Source organism: Falco punctatus (genome assembly GCF_963210335.1).
Source record: "Falco punctatus genome assembly, chromosome: 2".
Lineage (NCBI taxonomy): Eukaryota > Metazoa > Chordata > Aves > Falconiformes > Falconidae > Falco > Falco punctatus.
Window position 1 is genome coordinate 113,777,614 of NC_137581.1, and position 18,432 is coordinate 113,796,045.

At 48.4% G+C, this 18,432-nt stretch overlaps 1 protein-coding gene across 2 annotated transcripts in view; it reads right to left on the reverse strand.

Annotated features, from left to right (window-relative positions):
• The window catches only part of IGSF3 (immunoglobulin superfamily member 3), a 100,646-nt gene that overhangs the window by 69,527 nt on the left and 12,687 nt on the right, over positions 1-18,432 (reverse strand). For both annotated transcript variants that reach the window (XM_080375193.1, XM_080375192.1), the window contains exon 2: positions 3,165-3,542. In XM_080375193.1, the coding sequence (XP_080231319.1) occupies positions 3,165-3,542 (378 nt within the window). The remainder of the gene's footprint in view (positions 1-3,164; positions 3,543-18,432) is intronic.

The window sequence follows — 18,432 nt, forward strand, 5'->3', positions numbered from 1 at the left end:
TCAGACTGAGAAGTTAAATTCTTCCCCCTAACGCATCTCTACAGCCCAGGTGTAACTTCTCCTTCCCAATGAAGTAGCTCAGGAGGAGATGAGAAGAGGGGCGGCACGATACAGACTCACTCATATTTGAAGCAACTGAAGGAAACTGAAGACCAGTGAAAAAGGTTAAGCCTTGATACATATTTCCCCAATGCAGAAGGCCCTTGAACCAGTAGTGTTACTGGCCTTATTCCTAGATTCAGTGAGATTAGTGCTTGTGCTGCATCTCTCAGTTCAGATAAGAGTCCCACACAAAGTGCCTGAGGAGCACTTCTTACTCCAGGCCATCAGAGACATCACGTTCTCAGACTTGGTACTACTAGATCTCGGGCAAGATCTTGAAGAAAACGTAATGTTCAGCAGAGACACAAAAATGGCAGAGGGACAATCAACCATCCTTGCTCTTCCTGAGGTGGATAGAAGTGGATTTTCAAGCCCAACCAGCACATCTTTGAACCTGACAAGACCACATTTGAGCAGCTGCAGAGCTGTGCTCAGATGGCAGGAGCAAAGACAGATCCCAGCTGCTCTGCTGCAAGCTGAGACATCCCAGTGCAGACACCAGTGTCCCACGCAGCTCCCCCATCACAGGGCCATATCGCCTGGGTGAAAAGGGGAGAAACTCTTGCTTCAGCTCTTCCCTCAAACCACAGGACACAACAATCCAAAGCTCCCAGAGCAGCAAGTCTAAAATCAACACTGCTTCAAACCCATCCATTTCACACATAAACAGAGAGAACAGAGATGCTAACAAACCTGTCTCCCTCCAGGCTTTTCTGCTGCCAAACAAGAGCCACTCAATCTAATGAGTCAATTAAAAATTCATAACTGGATGAAAGAGAAAAAAAAGTTTGGTTCTGTTTCTGAGAAAATGAGAACAATAACTCTCATTTGGCTCCCGTGTACCTCTTCTTGCATAGTCTGCTGCAACAAAGCCTGCCTGAAAACCCATGACCTGTAGCTTACAGCTAAAATGAGAGGGGGAAAAAATGAGGGGAGCCCATTTTCCTGGCAGGACTTCAGGGTCCGATGGGGCTGAAGTCAGCACCAGCTCATGTGAATGGGAGCCAGAGGGGAGGCCCACTGTAAGGGCTTGTGGTCTGCAGGTCATTACAGGGGGCACTCTGGAAAAATTCAGGTTCGGTCAGTTTGGTAGAACCACAGAAAACACCTACGCAGATACACACGTTTAAAATGCAAGTGACCCTAAGCCGCTTCTGAAATGACTTTTCAGAAATGAATTAAGCTAAACCAAATTAGGGCCCCAAATTCTGAGCGCAAGCATCCATGAAGGGACATAATGTGATTTAACTAATCCACTAAAAGTTACTTTAGATCAATTTTCTTCAGCATCCCCGACAGAAGCAAGCCCCGAAGCCAATGTCCTCAAAGCATGATTCACGGGTGTCTTCAAAGCACTACACATGGGTGTCTGCCGAGTCCCACATCTTACCTGCCTTATAGCGGTGGCAAGGGTAGGACAGAGCAAGAGCACACTAAACCCAGCAAGCCCTGGGCTGGCCACTGGAAGCAGCTGCTGAGCTATGGTTAAAACCAGTAGGGCACTGGCTCCCCAGCCCCCAGGGAGAGCAACGGAGGAGCTTCCCACTGCCCAGCCATCAGGCACGCTGGCTACGCTCGCCCGCATCCTGGTCCAAGTGCACCCACACCAGCAGCCAACGCAGGTACTCTCACCTGCTCTAGCGGCTCTCCTGTAAAGATCCCAGCTCCTTACTGGTGGGATCTTCCACCGCCACAACCCCACCACGCCCCCAGGCACTTGTTTTTCACCAGGTGTTGGTTTTCAGTGGGCTTTGCTCCCTGAGATGACTTTACAGCAGCAGCACTGACTCAGTCTTGTTTAAACTAAAGGGGGAACCACAAACCTGGACACCTGAAGCAAATCACAGAACTACACCAAAAAAAAAAAAAAAAAAAAAAAAAAAAAAATCAAACCTCAAAAGAGTATTCAGACATCTACCTCCTGACTGCTCATGGACATCAGATGGAAAGGTGGCACCTAAATAAGCACCTGCATCCAGGCTGTGGGGCTTCACCTGGGAGAGTGGCTGGGCTGGCATCTCAGAAGGGAAGGAGTCAAGGTGCACACAAACTGGAGGCAAGAAGCACAACCCAAAAAAGGAGGGCTACTGTGATTTAAACTTACACCTCCTCTCTTTTCACAACAGGTTCCTTGTGTCAACACTGGCCTGCACTGGCAACACCCTAACTGGCTAGCACGTCCGGATGATGCCAAAGTGTCTTCCAAACCAGAGACCTGCAGGCTCATGAATGTCTCCTAAGGAAAGCAAGCTTGCTGTCAGTGGGCTTCAATCTGCTTAAGGGGTATCTCTGATGCAGAGAAGTTCTTTTAGGAGTCCTTCACCCAAAGAGTTTGATGGAAGCTATTTCACTGCTTGTTAGCAGAGTTAAGAGACTTCAATCCCATTTTGAGATACAGAAAACAAGCTGAAGCTTGAAAAGGTCAAATCAGCTAGCCAGATGTGTGCCACGGAAATACCCCAGATTTTAAAGAACGTGGTTTTGATTTTTCTAAAACAGACCAAAAAAACCTCCAACACCAAAAAACTCCGCCCCCCCCCCCCCCCCCCCCTTTTCATCTACAGCTATATTTGATCAGTGTGCTGGTTCCAGGACACATTCAGCAGCACTACCCTCTGTTAAGACCCTGAAAACAACCATCTCTCCTGTTCACTTCACGTGCTACTTGTTATGGCTCCACTATTTTGCCACCTTTGGCACACAGCTCTCTCTGCAGCTTGTGTCATCTGCAGCAGCCTCCCTACTCCACTCTTGCTGTGCAAATCAGCTCCGCATCCCTCTTGCTTTCAGCCATGGCTTCAAACATTCTTCTCCCTGGCTATGCTGCCTGGTGCCAATACTTTGTAAGGGCCTTATTAGCAGACAAAGCTTGGTATCTCCCGTGTCTACACGGTGATTTCCCGCAATTCATACCACCGTGTCGCCTGCTCTCTACTCCTATTCTCCCTAACCTGACAGCTTACGTGGACTACATTGCACATGGGGGTGTGTGTGTGTGTGTCGTGTTTGTGCAACATGCTGGCACCCTGTTGCCCCAGCCAGGCGTTAGCAGGACAGCTTACCCACGAGGTTCATCTTGGCGCTGTAACTCCCAAAGTACCTCTCGTCGGTGTTGGGCGTGTGGCACTCGTACTCCCCGGCATCCCGGTCCTGCAGCTCGGTGATGTGCAGCAGGACGGCGTCCCCCTGCACCCGCTCCACGTAGATCCCCCGGCTGTGCACACGCTGGGTGTAAATGGCGTAGGGGAAGGAGGGGTCGATGGTGCTGACGATCTGCACCTCCCGCTCAGGGGCCGAGGGCAGGTAGATGGACCACTGGAAGTTCTGCTCTGTCGGGCCCTGGTAGCCGCTCACCTTGCACCACAGCGTGACGTGGGACCCCTCCGTGCGGTAAAGGGGTCCTTCCTGCACCGCCACTTGCCGCTGGGCCAAGGCCATGCCTGCGGGAGGAGAGAAGCCCAGTGTTACTTCCCGACAGGCAGCCTCCATGCCTCCCCCAGATGTACCCATCCCACCCCTTCCCACAGCCGTGCTCGCCAAGGCAAGCCCTCACACCCCATTTTAAAGTCTGGCACAGCACCCCCTCAGCCACGTTGCCGTTTTTTTGCTGGCTTAAGGGAAATGTCTGTTAAAACACCCCGTGAAAGAACCAGTGTTGAGGTAACAGAAAACCTTTCTTCGGTAACAGGAAGAATCCAGGCGCAAAAATGTACCGCACCGCGTGGCAACAAACCAGAGAGTCGAGCTGACAGAGCTTCGTTTTCAGTACTACTCCTATTTTCCAACCCTATCACTAGGGTCTTCAAACCCTACCTACTATCCCTGGTTGGGCAGCAACGCTCTCTTCTCCCGGCATAGCCCAGTCGGGAATATTTTGCACCAGGAGACAGACCCACCTGCCATCCAGGATGCTCCACATGCAATCCAGGATGCTCCACATGCAATCCAGGATGCTATGCTCCCTCTCCGTTGGCTTCCAGGCCACCCAACCGCAACGCCGTAAGCACCTGCCCTCCATCAGCAAACCCGCCGGAGACTCCAGCTACCACAAAATCCCCTTTTTTTTCTCCCCAAACCCCAGCACACCTTCTCCAGTCTGTTCTGCTTGTAAAGGCGTGCGGGGAAATACCACGTTCCCGGCACTGCGTTCCCAAGTCTACTTGGAAGGAGTATATTCGGTACATAACGAAACCAATTAAAGTTAAGGGAGGGAGCGGGCACGTTACACTAAGACTTACCGCTCCTGGCTGCTGGAAATCAAGACCCAGTACAACACGTTGTACACACACAGACTCGTGTGGCACAGAACAAAGACAATCCCAGAGCACGGCGACTGCGATCCTGCTGTATTTTTCACACCGATTATGGATGGCTGGCCCTTGGGCTCATGGCACATTACCAGCACAGCCCTCCAGGGGCCAGATAAATTACAGCAATCTATCTTGTTTGTTGCTACATCAAAGGCTCGAGGTCTGGAGACCACGGTGGGTGTTCATCGGTTATTGAGTTACCAGCAGCATGCGCGAATGGCGAGGCCAATCACCCTGGCTTCCGTGACTGCTTGCTTGCCATCATAAAACAGCAATAAGCCGATTTAAAGCGGGTCCTGCATAATCACATTTGCAAATTTCATCCTCTCTGTGTATGTGTGTGTGTGTGTGCGTGCACACCTTGGGGTTTTCCCCCCCCTCCTCTCTAATTTTTGACAACGTTCAAGTCCAGAGAAGAATTTAACCTTTCAAAAAACTAGCAGCTTGCGGGTGGAAGAGGTAGCCCGGCATCTGGGGATTACTGAGTCAATCCTGCCCTCTGGACAAGGATGTCCAGATAGGAAGTTTTTCTCCACAGCCAGCCTGGACCGGAGCCAGGAGAGATGGTTCTTACCAGCTTAAAACAAATTGTGAAAAATGGGTTCAGCACATCCATCAGGCCGTGCAGCTGAACAGATGGAGTGCAATTCAAACTATTAACTTGGGCTCAGCTTGCTGCTGCTCCAAATTATGTTTCTTTTTACTCTTTATGAAATAATGTGATTTAAGGGGAGGACAGGGAAAGCTAGCGTGTTCAAAAGGAACAGGGAGAAGAACAACAGAGGCAACACTCCCCCCACTGTTTGCTGTACCAATCTCTTCATCCTGAGGAAAGATACCGCTAGAGACAACTAAGGTGCAGACAGCCTCTTCTCTCACCCCTTAAAGGCCAAAGGCCAAAGCAAATACTACAGCCTTTAAAGTGAACTGGTTTTACAGCAGCAAGAAGGGCAAGATCTTTATTGCACACCTAAAGACAGCCCATAATACAATTTTTGTATGCACATGTAGCCTTGCTACAGCATACAGATAGCCTGCACGCAATGGCACAATTAAAGTTGTGCCACAAGGCAAACATGCAATGGTAGGAATTAAAAGTTGCACACACAACACTTGTTCAGGTATTTCTCAGCTGAGTGCATGACCTTGTTTTGCAGGCTTTTAATGCACTGCTGGTTTTTCTACATAGGAATTCTTTTAAGGAGTTTTCCATCTGTCCTGTTGAAAAACATCATTTTATCAGAGACACATATTGGCCCTTCCACAGCTCGCTGGTGAGATCACGACCTCAGGGACCCACAGCGCTGATCTCTGTGCCCTGATGCACACAGCCTTTTGGTAGATGTCAAATCCTATCACACTCATGGCCAGCACTAACGTGGGCTTCCTTCTTCCCTTGTCAGCAGTTCTTGGGACCTTGCCTGTAAACCTACAAACTGGAGTCCCGCTCCAGGTTCGGAAAAGACCCACTTTCTACATCCCATCCCTCCTCTCATATTCCCTCTTGCACTGGACCGCCACACCTTCCTGATCCAGGCAAAAATGAGAAAGGTAAGAGCCAAAGAGCTCTTTGCTTCTCCTTTCTAGCTCCAGGAGCCCAGACAGGTGAGGGACCAAGAACCTAATGTAGAAAAATCCCTACCCAGCTCCAGCATGGAAGGAAGACAAAACAGTCAGGGTTTTGCTACAACTTGCAGCAAGTTACTGCTTGTTGTTTGCATGGGGTGGATGTCCGGGGGGGGGGCAGGGAGCAGTACAGCCGCACTGGTCTTCCCCCTGCCTGGCCACACACTCCTGCTCCGACACAGATGGGCACAAGTGCTCTTCACCACTTAAAATCATTTAATGGAGAAGTATCTCCGCTTCTGCTGCGTGGTTGTTTTGGTTTTGGGTTTTGTTGTTTTTTTTTTAACTGAGGAAGGAAAGGAGAAAAACAAGCAGCCTAAGACAGACATTCTCCGCTGCAAGTTTTTTCCTCAAACAGTTAACTTTTTACACGGTGAAGGGCGTTTGGCAGTTTTCAAGCTCTGGGAATTGCTATCCACAGACATGCAGTATCAAGAACAGATCTGCACTTCATAGCAAGCAAGTGTTCTGATTAACAAAAATAATGTGCCTGAGATGCCATTTCAAACTCTTATCTTTCCTTCTCGAAGTGAGAGAAGAGCTCGCTGGAGGAGAGCCGTACGCTCCACACCTCCCCTAGGATGCCCAGGAGACAGTTATGGTGGCATTTGGCTGGTATTGCACTGGCACAGCTGGCTTTTAATTGCAAATCCAATATAATTTACTGACAATGCAAGGGCTGATACAGAGGAGGTAGTGAGCCAAGAGCTACGTTAAACTTAATAAGAAATGATAGGTTTGTGCATCTGTTTTTTTCCAAAAGGCAGCAAATCCCCCGCAGTAAGGAGGAAGCGTTCCCTGATCACTTACAGATGAGAACTTGAGGACTACTGTCAGCAGCCTTTTGAGCAAAGAGCAAGCCAAACAACAGCCAGGCAGCTCTCCACGCTTCCGCTGGCTTACCCATCTCCCAGGTCCCATCTGGGAGGCAGGAGGCGCGTGGGGAAAAGAGGAGGCAGCAGCAGCAAGATGGGATGGTGCAGCTGGGCCCTTAAGACTCAAGGCCGTGCACCGAAGGCACTGTGCAGGACACAGGTACCCGCAGATGCCTGGTCCCTGTACCCCCCCTACATCTGCCCACCCAGGAAATTTCAGGGCCATGGCAAACATCACGTGAAGCAGCTTTGAAACACAGGTGAAAGGCAAGGGGGAAATGCAATGTCAGTCACCCAGCCATTCGCGTCTCCCTTGGCACACCACAGCCAGGACTTCAACGCCTCTCCATTCAACCTACAGGCAAGGAAGGATGTCAAGCATCCCTGCCAGCCAGGCATCTCTCCCAGGAGTTCCATAGCTCAGCTTCCAAGTACACTTCATCTTTGCAAAATCTGCACACTCTCAACAATGTCAGCTGGGTGCAGCAAGATCTGACTTTTCCACCAGGAGACGTTCAGAGCTCAGGTTTCCCAGACACGTGTGGTCATTTCAGGTGCCTGATTTGAAACACTTCGAAGACGCCTCATTTCAGGAAGTGCTGAACACCTACTCTTTGGGAAAGAGATGGACCTTTGAGTCTCTTTCAGAAGAACAGGTGTGCAAAATCGTATCTGAGAATATTGATTCAAGGCTTATCCCAAGGGATAGGTGAGCGTAACGGAAGAAAGGATGGCTCTGCACCCAGCAACTCTGCTACAGTACTGACACACCAAAATAAATAAAAATTAGAGACAGAAGGACAAGAAACCTCTTGCACAAACACTCTCCCCATCTCTGAGTGTGTGTTATGCCTGCACCACACCCAAAGGCACCACAGCAAGTTGCATCAAGTAATCTCAGATATCAATAATCACTGCCAGTAGACCTTTAATCTAAAAGAGAAACTTGAGCTCTTAGGAGTATTATCGTGGGTCTCTAATCATTAGAGAGCAATTTAAAAAGAAGTCTTTCTATTTTTCCATATCTTCCAGAAGCGTAGGGCTGACAGTGCTGAACACCAAATGGATTACATAGCTTGAGGGGCTGTTTCTGCTCCTGCAGCTTTACAGCAGTTTTCCTTCCCTTAGAAGCTCTAAAGCAGTATTTGTCAATAACTGACAATACTAATCCTAAATTTCCTTTAAAAAACACTTTGTGCCCTTGACTACAGTTATTAGACTGAAAACACTTCCAGAGAGATCCCTCTGCAGAGATCCCTCTCCCTGTCCCTTGCGCAAATACACAGCACACAATCCAGGTTTTTCTTTTTGTTGCTACTGTTTGTTCCATTTATAGGTGCCTCTGAGAATGTGTCAGAGAAGAACAACAATGATGACAAGCACTACAGAATGGCTTCTATGTAAGAAATAACGGAGCAGGGAAGGACTCTGGCCTGGAAAAAAGATGGCTTTAAGAGGAGCTAGTAAAGGCCTATACTGATATGCATGCCATGGAGACAATGGTCAAGAATCAACAGTTTACCATTTAAAAACCAAGAGCCATCAATTAAAACTGGTCAGATCCAGGTTTATAAAAAGTGAGGCAGTTCCTGCAGCTGCACACAGCAGACCCAGGGATGTCCTTGCTGAGCGATGCTGTGGATATGGGAAACTGAAATGTGAGTGGGACAAGTACTTGAAAGAGGACTACTAAACAGATAGACCATATCAGGTTCGGGAGGCTCCGAAATTTCATAGCTGTCTGCCTACAGCTTTCTGAGATGTGATACTGAGCAAGGTGGAGGAACCTTAGTCTGAACTGGTACAGCTGTCCTCATGCGTCTTCGCAACCTGTCATTGCAGGCTATACTCTTCAGCCATAAGGTCACATCTGGTCTGCACACTACGCATTGGCTACACTGCAGCAGAAGCTAAAAAAGGCACCGTTGCAGCTTTTTCTCTAGAAGCACGGCCACCTCTAGAAGCATGGCCATGACGTGAATGTGGCCAACTGAACTGGTTCCCTCAAAATACCCTCAGAACTGAAGCGGGAGCCTGCGCCCGTGTGCAGGGAAGGGAAAGGGAATGTACATAAATCCTATTTGGCTATGACAAACGAGCATCTGCAGCAGACCACAGGACCTGGCAGAAAGTCCCCAGTAATGAAGACAATTCAGACACAAGTGCTAAAGAGCAGTTATGCTAAAGCGTCTACTTCCTAGCTTGAGAGATGCTCTGGGCACGCACAACCCAAGAGCAGGTGCAGGCGCCAAGTGCATCACAGGCTGCGGCAACTGCTGCCCTCCAGCAGGTCTGGGGCTTGCTCAGGCAAGAGCAGCGCAGGAGCCCAGGCTCCCCACCTGGCTGGCCCTTGCTCTTCAAGACACCACAAGGCTTGCGGTGAGGCAGGTGCCAGCACAGTCTTCCTCCGGCTGTGCTCAGCGCCTTCAGCCCTGGAGCAGGGCCATAGAGGCAGCAGGCATACCTGCACCCCACTCCAACTGCGGGGCGAGGAAAGGATGCTGCGCCCACAACAAGGGAACAGTATTTTCATCCAGTTCAAGGGCTCTGTTGCTTGATTAGCTGATGCTGTTAATTTGTTCCTTCCCTTCTGCCTCCCATACACTCGCAACCCACCACCACCAAGGATGGCAGCACTGCGGGGCGATGCCACCACCTGCAGCTCACGGGCAGCAGGCCACGGGGAACAGCAGGGCAGGCAGAAGCAGCCTTTGAGCTGCAGCAGTTCATGCGTTTGCTGTGTTCACAAAGTAACAGGGCACATATGGTTAATTGTGGCCCAGCAAGCAGGGCTCCCCTGCAACCTGCTCCTCCTCAGTGTTTCCATTCCCCTACCCCAACACAGGAGCATCATGCCCTGCACAGGTCTTTGCTTCCAGCGAGTTGCTCAGGGACAGTTAACATCCTCCAAGCTCATGTTCCATCTTAATTCAGATTAATTTTTCAGTCTCCCCTAGGCATGATGCTTCCCAAAGGATGGCCCTTCCTCTCTCCCTTCTGTCCCCTGGGGAGCATACAGGCATCTCTTGCCAAGACCAGCCCCTTACTTAGCCCTGTTGTGGAATCCAGAGAAAAAAAGCAGGGAATGATATCCACAAAACAGTGCTGTATTTCAAGAAGGCTCTTCCAAGCCCACCGTTGTCCAACCACTAAGAACACTTCCCCAGGCAGCTGTCTTACTTTTCATCGGCTGAAGACAAATGTACTCCCTATGGGAGACTGCCCCAACAGATAAGACCAAACAGAAACAATCTTCTAGCAACATGCACCTGCTATCCCGTGAACTCTCTTGTTAACGCACACAAATAAAAACTAGGTTTGAGGTTAATTTTTGCATAAATGAGTCACAGCAGGGACAATCTCTGTACACTGCAACCTGCTGCCAGATGGAAAAAAAACAATGCTATCAGAAGAAAACATGTGGTACCACCCCCCCCCACCCTTATTACTGTAAAGCCTCATTCTGGGAAAATACAGTATTGTGCTTGGTGTATTTTTTGTCATGCCAAGAGAGTTCACTGTACTGAAAGGCTGCCTGGAGCCACCTGCAGAAAGACTCTGTCCCTATCCTCCGCCTTTCTGCTTTGATGTTGTGCTGCCAAGGGTGCCTGATCCCCTGTCCTCCTCCTCCTCCTCCATTCCTGCCACCATCCCACCACCTCAGCATCATGGACTGTCCTTCCCGAACCGACTCAAAAAGCTATTCATTCCTCATTCAAATTCCTCCCACTGCTGAGCCAACTAAGGATGGCTAAGTAGAGAGGTCAGCCAGGAACAATTTATATAATAATTGGTATGGAAATATCACAATCAGTGGGGAAATATCAAAGCATGGGCAAACGAGACAGGAGCCGCCAATGAAGCTCTTTGTTCTTCCAACACAACTGCTTTCACTCATCTCTGCTAGCTGCTCCATCTCGCAGCCGCTCACTTCCACAGCAGATGTTTACTGTCTTTTAAGAAAAATGTTTTCAATAAATATGAAAGAGGTGACATTTCTTTTAATCACCATAGATTGTTGTGGCCTGTGACTTGCTTCCCAAGTTCTGACTGCAAAAGAGGTCTTGTACCTCTGCTATAATTATGCACCCAGTCAGACATCCAACCCCCTCGCCAAGATCAGAGCCATTTTTCATCCTTTGGTTCTTCTCAGATCTGGTCCTTATACTGACAGACGACTTCCTTACTTTCCACAGTACGGCATTGGTATTCTACAGCTGCACAGTGTTAAGTGTGATCTGCCCTTGTGATTTTTTTTCCCTTTCTTTTAAAGCAAGCCTCATACTACATGGATATCACATTCCTCTAACAGTTCCTTCTCTGTGTCTACAATTAGGCATTGTTAGAATACGTTAGTTTTAACACCACCTTAGAGTGGTCTGTCCTTGAGCCATGGATCATCTCCATTACCACAACATTTAAATTTCTAAAAATGCTGGCAGGAGGATGGAATAATGCATCAGCTACGTTGAACGCTGAGAAGACAAGAAACAATAGGCTTGGACTTTAACGACAGAGATTCGGGTTGGACATGGGGGCTAGGTATATTTTTAACTTCCCAGCAGCAAGGAAAATGAGGTACCAGAGAGACTGCTTTGTGAGACTGAACTCTCTCACGCTACAGCTCCCTCTGACAAACGTTTACCCTCTTCAGGAATACCACAGGTGGAGTCGAACCTGCCCCAGGGGATGCATGACACAAGATCTCCCTGTTCTTACAGTACTACAGCTCTCCATCATCCCACTAGAAAGTGATGTGAAGTTACTTCGCTGCTCTGAAGTCTGTAACTACTCTTTAACCTGCTATAACCTTACCAAAAAACCACAGAGCCAAGCATCCAGAAGTCAGCCAGCCACACTTCTGGTCAGAGAAAAGACCACCACCCTGCATAAACAAAAGGAAGGAGGACGGCAGGGCAGCAGGGCAACCATTCTGCACACAGGTCCCAGAGCTCGGCAGCTTGTGGTGCTCAGCCTCCTTACTTCACACAGGCTTTGGAGAAGCTGGGGGATCAAGGCGTACCTGATGTAAAAGGTGAATAACAACACATGCTGATGTACAAGGGAAAGACTGAGCTGACTGTCCTGCTGGTTCAGATTCATAATGGTAAACAACTGTCGGGGGCTCAAAAATCTTTGTGCAACACACCTACCGCTTATCATAGTTTGACTATTTTCCTGCAAAGGTCCTGAGAGAGAGAGTCCCTTATAATCAGAGATCCTTGTATTTCCCAAAGGAGATACCAGTTTTGACTAACCCCACAGAACAGCACAGAGCTCCAGCAGCACCACAGGCTCTTCTCTTTTCTGTACTTAAGATAGAGCCCATCCTGTGAATCTGTTTGATAAACTATTTCTTTTCCTCCAAGGTCAGAACGGAACCTTCCCAGCCCTTTTCCAACTCTCAGGTCAGCGTGTACTTTGTATAGCATACCATCATTACGCTTATCATTACAGGAAAAAATACACAAGCAGAAGCTCCCTGGCAGATAATACTTATATTGGGAATATGCAGGCAGGAAGTGTTGGCCTGCCCACGCACTTCTTCTAACTTGCACTGCTCTTCGTGTCTTATCCTCAGGAGTTTCTTCTTTCCTACAGCCCACTTAATACATGCCCTAGTGACTTACATCACTACTGCTGGTTCCAGGTCTGGTTAAGCACTACAACACAAAGCAGCATTTACAGTGGCCTGCTGGAATGCCCAAGGCGATGCCTAGTTTTATATTTTCCAATGAAAAGCAGTGATGGCTTCGTTACTGCCTTCCCAGCCTGAGCTTTGAAGCTGTAACCACAGGTACTCACCGTAAGATTTAGTATAGACTTGCACAAAAAGCAAAGTCTCCCAAGATTCCTATGTGTGTTTTTTTTCTTCTGTTCTTTTAGCCCTTAAAATACATGTGTGGACACACCATTTACCCTGGTGTCTCTAGTACTGCTCCCAAACCTCTAAAAGATCCAGCATTGTCATGCCAGTACCAAAGCTACGAAGCATCACCACAATTTCAGACTGCTGAACTCTTAGCTGGTATGTGTTCCCAACCTATCAAGAGGAGGGGAAATTAAATTGTTTGAGCGACAAAGCTAGGCAGGAAATTTCTGACATAGTTCATTATGCCCTGCAGCCTCTGTATTTCTTTTTATTATCATCCTTTAGTCTTCAGGTCCTACATGTTCAACAGCCAGGCTCACTCTTAGAATTGTCAAATGTTATTCCCCGCGCGATCACTCACTCTCAGACAATAATAAACTTCATTTTGTTTCACAGTCAATAATGTTTTAATGTCACTTCTTTTTTCATTTTCCTGCATGCTCTGCACTCCCTCCAAATATTAAACAACTGAATGCCCCTATTACTGCTGTAGTTTACTTCATAACATCCCAGATGCTTAAAATATTCTCCCAGGAGAGAAGAGTATAGAGTCCCAAATCTCACCTTCACATTATCCTTGTCAAAAGGCAACAGCATTTACTACCCAGCCTGTCACTAAAGGAATTCCTTCGCCTTTATGAAGAGTTCTCTCAAAATACTTCTGATCCACCGAAGCCTGGCTCCTTGCCTTCCCTAAAATTTGCTTTTCCTTAAGAAAAGCAAAGCTTCTTGCTCTCCGCATTTGAAACAAATGGGAGGGAGGGAGCATACCCAAGTGCCTCCTTTCACCTTCAAAGAGAAACTCCAGTGTTCAGGCCCATCTTTCCATACTCCTGAAAGTTGCTTATTTGGCTTCTCTCCTCTTCCTCCAAATGACTACAGGTTTTCCCTTACTTTGGTAAGGATGACATTTACGAGTTCAGCACTCCAATGTTCTCTAGGACCTTCACTTGCATGCTTTTTCTTCTGGGCTGGGCGAGAGCATCTCCTTTTCAGCCCTCAAATTAGCACTCTTGAGTTACCATCTATGAATTGCTTAACCCCAAATCGCTTGTTTTCTAAGGAGAGAGACTTCACAAGAATTTGTTAGATGCCGACAGGTTTGAAGAGCTGATGCCATACTGCCCTGTCGCACATCCCTCCCTGCCTCCCAAAGCACATTGTTCCTCCAGCACCCCAGTTGCACCCTCAGGCATGGGCTCTGCACCTGCTCCCCTCCCCCTTTTGAGCACACCATTCTATAAAAATAGCACTGCAAGAAGTTATAAAGTGTAATATCTACAAATGAATGCAGCCACGAGCAATCTCTCTCGCTTCCTTCTGGCAAGCTGAAGAAACATTTGCGCCTGTCAGCCATGGCCATTTAGCATGGGAGAACATCCAATTTGCAAGGCAAAGCTGCCATCATGTACCTCTTCTTCAGCAGAAAGAGCTTTCAGGTAAACAGCAAATTAAGTTATCCCTGAAGTCAAATGTATTGGTTAAAAGCATGCATTTCTCTAAAAACAATTTTCCCACTCCAACATAAAGTGCCACAAGAATACAAAGCATGGCCATACAACAGCAGACAGTTTCTATCCCCACCCCACTCCAGATTCTTCTGGTTTCTCCTCTGTTCACTAAGCACCAGCAAGATGCTGCCTCTCAAAACCTCTGTGGTTCAGTTAGACACCATCCTTGAAAAAGAGACACAGATCCAGGGAGATTCTTCAGCTACCTGCTGCCTCTTACTGCTAATTAAGACGTCAGAACTCTTCGTCTCCTTACACTGTAATATTCGTTTGACATGCTACAGAGACTATCAGCAGTTATCACGAAATTACCAAGGCTCCCATTTCAAATGGGAGGACAGATACTTCCTGGTATTTGGAAAGGAAAACAAAAAACAGAAAGAGAGATGCAGAAGCATTTACGTTTCTTCCTCCCAGACTGAGAGTAATAGTAAGGTATAAATGAGTGTGCACAGAGGGAACGTAACGCACAGAGGGAACGTAACGCATTACTATTAGCAACGAGTAAGAAGGACAATCAGATACATACGATTCCCCTCCCTGGGGAGGCACAACCCCATGCGCTAGGGGGGGACTGGCCAGCTGGAAAGTACAATAAAAGCTTTTTTATTTTTTTAATATTTTTTAAAAAATATTATTTATTTTTTTTTAACTGTGAGGGTGACTGAGCACTGGCAGGTGGTAGAGTCTCTGTCCTTGGAGATACTCAAAAGCTGTCTGCACATGGTCAGGAGCAACCTGCTCTAGGTGGCCCTGCTTGAGCAGCAGGCTTGGACCAGGTGACCTCCAGAGGTCCCTTCCAACCTCAACTGCTCCATGAAGGACATTTCAACAGGACTGCATTCACCGCCGCTATAGGCTCTTATTTACCTTAGCTCAGCACCAAGCACCTAGTCAGAGCAGCCTCACTGCGCTCGCTCCCCTGCAGAATGAACAGCAGCACAAACACCCTCATCTCAGGAAATTCAGTTTAGAAATGTGCTTTCACAACGCACTTAAGCTGATCTAGGTACCAGCTGCGATGGGGAAAAAAAAAAAAAAAAAAAAAAAAGCAGTCTTGCTTTCCCACTCCCTTTATTCCTGGCAACATATGCATTCCTCTCCCCATGCTTGACGCCCCTACGCATCGAAAGAAGAATGACCCAAGGAAAGAGTTACTTGTTTCCACTCAGACAACAAGAACACGTTTTCCTTTGGGGTTTGGGGATGAAGGAAAACAACCCTTTTCATAAGCAGCTGGGATATTCCACCAGCTCAGCGGTACTGTGGAACGGCACCTTCAGACAGGCAGCAGATGGGTCAGGGGAGGCCGGGGGGCTGGGGAGAGCAAGGCAGCATGTGAGAAGTGCCTGGCAGATCCTGATGGGGGGTGGTCTCTACCAGGCCTTGTGGCAAGGCATCAGGTGAAGATGCCTCCCAATCAGAAGAAAAGGGTGCCAAGCCACCATCTGTAGCAAACAATCTGAAGAACAGGAGACTTAATGAAGCCTAGCTTCCTATGCCTTCAGGAGGGAGCCTGTCCCTGAGACTAATGACCAGACCGCAAGCTTCAGCTGGAGCTTCTCCTACAGCTGGCACAGCCATTCGGAGGCACTGCTACAGCCCCTGAGGAAAACGGCCTCCGTCAGTCCGCTGCCACCCCCCTCCCACCTCCCGAACTCAGCTACCTAGTCCTCACAAGACTTGCTGGAACTCGTTTATCTCCAAGCTCTCTACTCCCATCAAATTTGCGTGGAATTGGCCAAAGGGCTGCCAGGTTATCCAGGAAGGGGCGGTAGATGAGGCAGCCCGATCAGATAACCCCTCTCTGGGAACCCAGCCTGAGGAAAGCCAAGGAGAGGCAGAGGCTGGGAATTGAACACCACACAGAGGGATGAAGTGCTAGAAAAGACAAGGTAGAACAAGGCTAAGAAGAGCTTCTAAAGGCAAGACAAGCATCTTGCATTTGGCAGGGAGAGGAGGAGGAAATAATTTCAGAGTTTAGGGGTATGAGCAGATAACCAAAAAACCCGAACAAGTTTCAGAGGCAGAGATGGATAGGAAGTGCTGCAACTTACACTTCTTAAGCAGACTCAGGTGCATGCACATGCGCCCAAGTGCGTGCCCGAGATGGAGGTCAAGATTTTAATTTGAACAGAAATACAATCTTGTAACATCAGCAGAGAGAAGCCAGTCCAATTTTTATTAGTGGATAAAATCAAGAGGCAAGAACTGTACAAAGAGGTGGCCAGCATCACAGAATAGGCACTTTAATAACCACAAAAAAAAACACAAAACAAAACAAAAAACCAACCCCAAACCTGAAGCTGGGCAAGGTATGTTTATAAGGATGTAAAAAAGGCTCTGTCAGAGAAGCAGGAGACGGCAAACACAATGGGACACGAAGGAAACCATTCCAAAAAGGGACCAAACCCAGTTACTGCAAGGGCAACTGCTAAGTCAAGGAAGGTAACGCTGGATCACGACTCAGACGCAGAGCAGTGGGCTCTATTAAAGAAAACCCCTGCAAAGTAAATCACAGAGACAGACTAAACTGGCGGAGAGCTGGGAGGCAAGAACTCCAGACAGAGCATCCCATGGGGCTTGCAGAGGACAGAGCAGCTGCTGAAGGAGGAGGGGATAAAGCAGCTTTGCACTGAGGGAGAGAGGCTATGAGTAGCAAAGCAAATGGCAGAGACAAGGGAAAATGAGCTGGGATCCTTAAGCAAGCAAAAAGGTTAGAAAAATCTAACTTTGTGAAAAGCACGGAGAAGGAAAAAGAGTACAGGGCAACCCCCCAGGTAAAGGCAGGCCCTTATTTATATGCCAGTCCTCTTTGCAGAGTCGCTAAGGTTTGAGGAGCAAATCTGAAGTGGAGAAAGGGCTATCCAGGCTGGGAGGGGAGGGAAAGTACCCTTGGCAGCATTCAGCAAAGCAGAAGTTAAAGGGTTTATAGGAACAAGACAGAGGGAAGGAGCTGAGCACTCCCAGACGGGGAGGTCGATGCGGTCAGAGGGCTCATGCCGGCTTCATGGCACTGCACGACAGCAGGAGCAGAGGCAGCAGATGGTGGGGCCAGGAGATGGGAGAGAGGGCGGAAAAAGTGTCCCGGGGGGGTGGGGGCAGATGCCACTGCATCAGTGGTGTAAACAGCTATGGGACAGAAATGCTGACAAAAGAAGAGGGGTGGGAGGAAATCCAAGACCAGGGTGCAAGAAGAAAGGTGGCACCAGGGGTGGCAGGGGAGGGGAAAAGCAAAAAGACCCCAAAGGGGGAGAGGGGTGTTGGCTGAAAACCAAGACAAGCAAAAGCCTGCCTGGCGAGCCAGGTACCTCGCTATGGCACGGGTGATCTAGGCACAGGGTGGAACGACCCTGGACTCACCAACAGCACTTGCTGAACGAGAGGGGCCCCAGCCCTTGGCACAGAGACAAGAACTACACGCAAGAGATGTGATGGAGAAAGGGACATGACCTTAATGACTGCAAGTCTCACTTGATGTATTGAGTCTGGAAAAAGCTGCGAGTTGGATTTTTTCAGGGTTACAGCATCAGCTCAGCAACACCACACCTCAGGCACAAGTCCAAACGCCCTCCCGCCTCCCAGAGCAACACATCTCGTCACCCATGTGACAAGATGGGGCAGCGTGGCTCCAAGAGATGCTCCAAAGGCAACACACCGCAACTTCAGCAAGAGCAGACTCGCCCCTTTGCAGGGCTGCAGGTTTAGCTGAAGGTCTGGAAGAAAGCACAGTCCCAGTTTCTAGACACAGACTACGTGTCTGAGGGTGACTAAACAGCATTTGTCACTAAACAAAAAAATCTTTTCCAATTAACTGAGAAAGGAAGGGGGGGGGGAACCCTCTGCTGATAAACCACACCGAGCATCCTCCTGCCCACACTCCCCAATGAGCAGACGTACACAGAAGTTTTGATCTTCAGCTACTTACTTAGCAAAGCCTAGTCCCCTCTGATCAGGGAGTTAAGGAAAGGCTTACATAGCTACCAGGGAGGGAGGCTTTTTATTTATCTGATTTCAACATGCCCAAGTTATCAGGCTCTAGAGGAATTCAATTAATGAGAATAAAACTCTTGTTTGATGCAAGTCTGGAAGGGTGGTTTGTTTTTTTCTGTAAATAGCTGTGCCCCAGAGATTTT